The following is a 6,953-nucleotide window of genomic DNA, read 5'->3' as shown; positions in this document are numbered from 1 at the left end:
AAGCGACAGTAATCTCCATTTCCACCGTAGAATCACGGTCACCCAAAGAAACAAAACATACGCTACTTCCAAGCCTACTTAACCTACATTGAAACCACGAGAGGTAGCAAATTGAATTTTACTTGTAAGGACAAGGAAGAACGGTTGATTAAACAAAAGGAAAAAATGAATCTTCTACGAAGTGAAGCAGCAAGAGCAACATCAGGTAGCTGATTACAGACATACTTAATACAACATAACTTACAAGTTATACACATATGGTTGCCTGCATAACATGCAGATTTATAGCCGAATTTCTGGTCATTAAACATAAATATCTGCTATTAGATGCAGAAATACAAAGGCACTTCAACAGACCAGATGGATAAAAATAGAGGAAATAGAGATCTGCCATGCCTCTATTTAGCCATCATCTTCACAACATTCAAACTCCCATCCCACTGACCGCTTCCTTCAACTCTCCAAAGTCCATTCCATTCATCATCAAATGACGCCTGTTCGAGACTAGAAGAGACCAAGCGACAGTAATCTCCACTTCCACCTTAGGGTCACTGTCACCCAAGAAACATGTCTCCTGACTTATATTGCAAACTTTGGGCGTAAAGCAAACCTCACCTTGTGCGGTGATATCACCAGATTCTGAGTAGGCTTGTATGACAACATTCAGGCTTCCTTCTAGTTCTACAGAAACTACATGCCTTGATAGACGAAGGTAACCACATGAACCCTTAGGCATTGTTCTACCACGTGAAGCAAGCATCACAACTTCCATGGATGGGGCATGAGTAGTATAAAAGACTTTACCACCAGTGACCTTATATGTCCGCGATGGTGAGAGGCAAGCCACTTTACCGCCATAATCAAAAGGCCATGGTCCATTTTTGACACGGACACCCAATATAGTGGCCTGGACAGTTTCATGAATTCGTTCCATGCATAACTCTATTCTGCAGAAGCAGTTGCTGAAGGAAATGGTACGTCCTCCGCTGTAGTGGCGTCTCCCACTAACCAATGCTGTATCTTGAGACAATGTTTTGCCTTTTACTCTTAGCTCGGTTTCAAAGTAAACATCATCAGTAAACACAATCGCACGAGACGGGCCAATTAAGCGCAAAAAAGGATCCTGCAGGCGTCACCAAACAACTCATTAGTACCGGCAATCCTAAAGGAACAAAACTTACCTACTTCTAAACCTTTTTTTAAACTGACACAATGACAGCAAGAGAAGACAAGTAAGGAAGAATGGCACCACATGTGCATACAAAAAATTGTAGGAAAGGATAATATCCGGTAAAGTACTAGCATACATACTTCCTGACTGAGGTTCTGCGACCTCCACCTATCGCAAGAGAAGAGGAGGTTGCGGCTGTGATCCACGCAGTCTCGCGCAGCAACCACACCATACACAGACAATGGCCACTCAAGGCCGCCTTTTAACTCCTCGAACTTGATAGTGAAGATCTGCAGGGTGGCCCCAGCGATGGCGGCATCTCCTGGGTCGCATCCAGGTGTGCAGTGGGTAAAGTGCATGGGACTCACGGTCGCTGCAAACACCAACCAAATAGAAGTCCATGTGTGTTGCAGAAATCTACATGAATGGATAAAAGCATAAGCATGCACGAATGTGTTTACTTGCTACTCAGTACTCACTCGTGTCTTCGAAGAACCCGCGGCTACACGCTCCCCAGTTCGATTCCCAACTTTTACGGTATGAGGCAAAGCTGTTGGCCTCAAAGGCCATCTCCTCCTCTTTGGCTATTTGCTGGGCCGATTTGCCTCTATCCATCTCCTTCATATCATTGTTATCACCGTCACTGGAGACATCAACCTTTTTGTGGACCTGCTGCTGATCCATGGCTGAATCATGGTGGGGCGTCGCCGGCGGAGCGGCGGCACGAGACTGACGGATCTCATTCTCATGGGGTCTGCAAGAAACAAGCTGATGCTGCTGCTTACCGGAACCGGAAGCAGATTTCCCTTCCATCTTTCTGGACTCGCGAGGCGCTGGATGGATCATCGGCTGCGTCGACATGCCGCGGGTTCCTCCCTGACCACCAAATAGGTCGAGGCGCAACGCCTTGATTTCCTCCCGGAGTGAATTAACTCGTTCCGACGTCGCCTCCGACTTCCCCTCCTTGAGTTTTTCCTTCTCCTCCTTGAGTTGCTGCAGCAAGCGCCCTAGACTCTCAGGAGGCGCAACTCGATTGGACTTACTGCTACTGTTCTTCCTCGGATTGGAACGGTTTCCACTCTCCATCTCAGTGTTAGGCGTTTCGTCGACTCCAGATCTCACGAGGCGATCGATGGATTACGGCGGCCTGGTGGTAGGGTTTCTAGGGAAGAGGGGTCCGGGGTGTGCTTATATATTCCGTGATCCCACGGTCAGCCTTTTCACAATCCATAGCATCGTCAAAACCGACCAAACACGGATCACAGCTTAGTTTTTTTTACGGATCACAGCTTTAGTTAGGACCCACATTAAACACCACGGCTGGCAGGGGCCACGAAAATCGAGCCCACCTACCGGACACACGCTGCACGGGACACACCATGAAAGGACACACGGATCCCACAACTCAACTCGGATTTTTATGAACGAGGAAAAACAGACGCCCAGAAAAGTTGGATCGCAGGAGGCGATCAAGGAGGCGACTAGGGGTCCCTTGCGCGTCGCCGGTGACGCCGCCGGTTCCCTCTTTCTCCGTCGGCCGCTCCGACGGCGGGAGGGAGGGGGAACCTTGGGTCTGTTCACTAGGTGGGTGTGTAGTAGGGTTAAGGTTGAGGGAGACGCTGCCGAGGCCGTTGCGGTGGTGTCGCGTCGGAATAAGTTTCTCTGGGCTCCGTTCGCGGTCAGGCGAGGCTTTTGCCTTCGTCTAGAAGCCAGCGGTGTTGGGGATCCCCGGATCTCGTCGAGGTCGCGGGCTATGGTGGTTGGAGGTCCATCGGCACTGGCCGTTTGGATCCTCATATGGATGATGGAGGCAGGGAGACGAAGACCTTTCTTCTTCCTTGTTGGTATGATTTGATGCTGCTGTTCTTCTCCTTCCTCTGCGCTGATGATGGTGGGAGACAGGGCCGGTCCATAGGCCGGGGCAGCGGGGCGCCCGCCCTGGGCCCCCAAGAGGTAGGGGCCCCGAACCAGGTAGTACAACACAGTGTGTTTTTTTATCTCAGGCGGAAGAAATCTAGAGAAAAAAAATATATAAGGGCCCAAGGTGCAACCGTGCAAGTGTAAAGCCCATTAAACTGGTGGACGTACGAGCAATACTCACGGAGAAGTCAAATTGGTTTCCACTAGATCCACGAGTCCCCCGTTCTCCTCCGTATTCGGTGACTCCTCTCCTTCCAAATTCACAATCCATGAACAACGCCGCCGTTTCGGTGTCTTGCTGATTCCAAGGGCGCGGCAAGTGATTAATGGATGATCATCGATCCTTCCAATCACAGAGATCTGCATCCTCCATGTAATTCTCTTCCTTAGTTTAATGATTCTAATTCAAATAGCTTTGCTCTCCATCTCTGGCTCTTACTCCTTCAGATCTGCTGACTTGCATATGTCTTCTTATAATCTTCTGCTCTTCATTGGTTCTGAGAAAGCATTAAGGAGATTAGGAGAAGGGGAGATGTTAATTCAATTCATGGTGTTGGCTTCTCATTTGCGCTGACTATTGCGGCATTTGTACAAATTCACATTATGCCATATGATATCCAGGTGCTTTTCTGATCTGTATTGAACATATTTTACGCGCCTTATATGATGACATGTCTTGTCAAAAGCATTTTTCTAGTAGTAGTGATGAAAATCTGAGGAAAAACATGTATAGATGAACAAGTAGAATTCCCAAAAAAATCGGTTGACAATTTTTTACCGGACGAGTAGTTCTTTCAGGAATCACTGCAACTAGCAATATATAGTAAATGTTTGAACTTCTCTTGGTCGATAAATAAATTGTATAGTTAGTTTTAGAATTCAAAGATAATGGATCTATCTATTCCATCTACTGAATATTTCCTTTGGTTTTGACATACAAAATATTTTCAGTTCATGTGTGTCAAGAAAAAAAACAAGGGCCCCTTGTTGTCTTCCTGCCCCGGGCCCCGTATATATGTGGACCGGCCCTGGTGGGAGATCCTGCTTTGCCCGGGCGGATGGCCCGGCCGCGGTGCTGGACCGGTCGGATGACTCGAGTTCTCTTCCTTCCGGAAGGGACACTTTTCGTGGTACTCAAAGTCAAAGATGGCGACGGCTGTTGTAGGTGTGTTGGATTGATGTCCATGCCCTCTCAGCGCTGGTGTCAAGAAAGGAGGAAGCAACGTGGCGGCAATTGTACCGTGGTCGAAGATGATGACCTGTTTGCGACTGGTTGCAGATCCTTCTGCTGCAGGGGTCTTCTCGCAAGATTCAGGGATGATGACACAGGGCTCCGGAGATCTTCTTGTGTTATGGTTGTCTTAGTGTACTCTAGGTGTTCATGGTCCTTTGTGTTTGCGTTTCAGTGTGCTTGTAAGGGTCACCTACTTTGTACTGATTCGTGATTTGAATGAAGATTTTCTAAAAAAAAACTCGGATTTTTATCCTATAAAAAACTCGGATTTTGGAAACGTGATGAAAGCCGCACCAGACCACACCATCAAAATTTAACTGCACACGCAAACCAACCTGTGGTTGAGATGGTTAGGTGGACAGTGGTATCCCCAACCCACCAGGGTTCAAACCCTGGTGCTCGCATTATTCCTGAATTTATTTCAGGATTTCCGGCGATGTGCTCTCAGTGGGAGGAGATGTTCCCGTCGACGACGAGGCGCCTACGGTGGCTTCGTAAATATCAAGATGATATGCCGGCTCAGTCTTTCGGAGGTGCTCATAGGGGTAGGGTGTGCATGTGTGCGTTCATAGAGGTGAGTGTATGCGCGTGTATATGAGCACTTGTGTCTGTACTGATGCTCAAAAAAAATTAACTGCACACCACTAGCCGGCAACCGCGAATGCTATGTCTCGCTTATAGCGAGACTAGCATCCATCTCGTCTACAGCTGTTCTGCAGTGCACACGCATATGGACCGGCCCAATAGCGCGTCACTTGTTTGTTCGTTCCTCGGTCTGAGCTCGCTGATATGTTTGTTTCTGTTTTTTTTTCGTTTTTTTTCAGTTTTCTTATTTCTTCTCTGGTTTTCTTCGGGATTTTTTACTTTGGTTTTCTTCTTTTGTGTTTCATCAGTTTCTCTTTGTTTCTTTCTTGATTTTCTTGAGGTTTTTTCTTTCTCATTTTCCTTTGATTTTCGTTTTTTGTCTTTAACGGGTTATTTCCTTTCTTTATTGGTTTTCACCGTTTTCAATTCTTTTGCACTTTTTTCCTTTGGTTTTATTTTTTGTATTTTTGTTGTTCCCTTTGTTTATTTTTATTTTTCATGATATTTTATTTCGTTTTTCATACTATATTTTTTGTATATGTCAAAAATATTTTTAGTACTCCTGACAAACATTTTTTTAAATACCAATTTAACATTCTTCGAGTACACTGTTAATATTGTTTTATACATATTTTTAAAATTGATTACATCTTTAAAATATAATATTAATTTTTTTAATTCATAGTCAACATTTTTTTATACATATATTAACATTTTTGGAATTCTTGACTAACATTTTTCAAATACAAGATTAATATTTTTGTAATACATGGTCAATATTTTTTCTATATACATTTAACATTTTAAATGCTTGATTAATATATTTTTTCAAATGCAAGATTAACTTTTTTTCAATACATGGTCAACATTTTTATTTTAAACATTTACATTTTTTGGATGCTTCCCCCGCCGCCATCCGGAGGCTTCCCTCTGCCGGTGACCTCGGTCGCCGGTGGTGAGGAGGGTAGCCGGATCCACGCGTGTGGATCGCGTAGCTTTAGGTTTTAGGCCCTAGTAGCTTAGGTTTTTTGGTCGTTCATCGTCTTTCCTTCGGCGGTAGCGGTGGCGATCGGTCCTATGGTTGGGGATGGATATGAAATCAGTCTGTTCAACTAAGGATGGTGTGGCGGCAGCGACATCCTCATGGTGGACTTGTGTCCTCGGGCTCCGCCATTGTGACAACGTTCGCTCCGACGTTGGCGGGGAGCTTGGGAGGCAGTCTAGGAGCAGATGCAGATTGTGGTCTGCATCGACAACATCTCGAAGATGGTGGATCGTGTGTTGGGCCGGATAGGTGGACCGCTGTACAACTACTATAAGGCGATTTCGTGTTCGGACAGGAAACGTTCGAAACCTTGGTGTATCCTCCAAGTCAAGATAAGAGAATCGGCATGTTTATCCCTTCTTTGTAACCAACCATGTGTAACCCTACTACCCTTGGTGCCTATATAAACCAGAGGGTTTAGTCCGTAGAGGCTAGAAGAAGAACCATCATCCTACTTACCTAGGGTTTAGTTTATCTGATCTCGTGGTAGAACGACTCTGTAATCATCCTATACACTTCAATATAATCAAGCTGGACGTAGGTTTTACCTCTTCGAGAGGGCCTGAACCTGGGCAAATATTGTATCCTTCGTCCCTTGTTCCCCATTGATCCAAGATCCACAGCTCATGACCCCCTACCCCAGATCCGCTGGTTTTGACACCGACAATGGGCATTGATGTCAAGCTCAGGGAATTATTCGACCTTGATTGTTATTTTGTTTCTCTGATGGTGTTTCTTTGTGCAAAGGCTACCGTTCTGCTGTCTTTTCAGTTTTGTCAGGTCTGTGTGTACGTGGCTTGTACTATGATCCTTATGATACAAATGAGACATGTATTACCATGTCAAAATAAATGCTTGATTAATATTTTTCAAATACTTATTTAATATATTTTTTGCTTGATTACATTTTCTAAATACATGATCAACTTTTTCCTCACACACATCATATTTTTTTGGTACAGATGAGAAACATTTTTTTTGTACACACATTTAACATT

General features: G+C 45.1%; 1 protein-coding gene across 1 annotated transcript; it reads right to left on the bottom strand.

Moving 5' to 3' along the window:
* Positions 1 to 214: 214 nt before the first annotated feature.
* Positions 215 to 2,311, bottom strand: LOC119367316. Its single transcript, XM_037632866.1, has 3 exons — positions 1,651 to 2,311; positions 1,312 to 1,544; positions 215 to 1,123 (listed from the first exon to the last, which is right to left on the bottom strand). The coding sequence occupies exons 1-3, from the start codon at positions 2,255 to 2,257 to the stop codon at positions 425 to 427; spliced, it is 1,539 nt and encodes a 512-aa protein (XP_037488763.1). The 5' UTR covers positions 2,258 to 2,311; the 3' UTR covers positions 215 to 424.
* Between the last annotated feature and the right edge of the window lie 4,642 nt (positions 2,312 to 6,953).

This window comes from Triticum dicoccoides, chromosome 2B (genome assembly GCF_002162155.2).
Source record: "Triticum dicoccoides isolate Atlit2015 ecotype Zavitan chromosome 2B, WEW_v2.0, whole genome shotgun sequence".
NCBI lineage: Eukaryota > Viridiplantae > Streptophyta > Magnoliopsida > Poales > Poaceae > Triticum > Triticum dicoccoides.
This window is presented reverse-complemented; position numbering and strand designations above follow the sequence as displayed.

What these genes read in the sequence shown, in the direction of transcription:
- LOC119367316 (XM_037632866.1), bottom strand. Translation starts at nt 2,257, where the DNA reads ATGGAGAGTGGAAACCGTTCCAATCCGAGGAAGAACAGTAGCAGTAAG. An exon ending in CGGGTTCTTCGAAGACACGA is followed by an intron (nt 1,545 to 1,650) that starts GTGAGTACTGAG and finishes TGGTGTTTGCAG; the next exon opens with CGACCGTGAGTCCCATGCAC. An exon ending in CGCAGAACCTCAGTCAGGAA is followed by an intron (nt 1,124 to 1,311) that starts GTATGTATGCTA and finishes TGACGCCTGCAG; the next exon opens with GATCCTTTTTTGCGCTTAAT.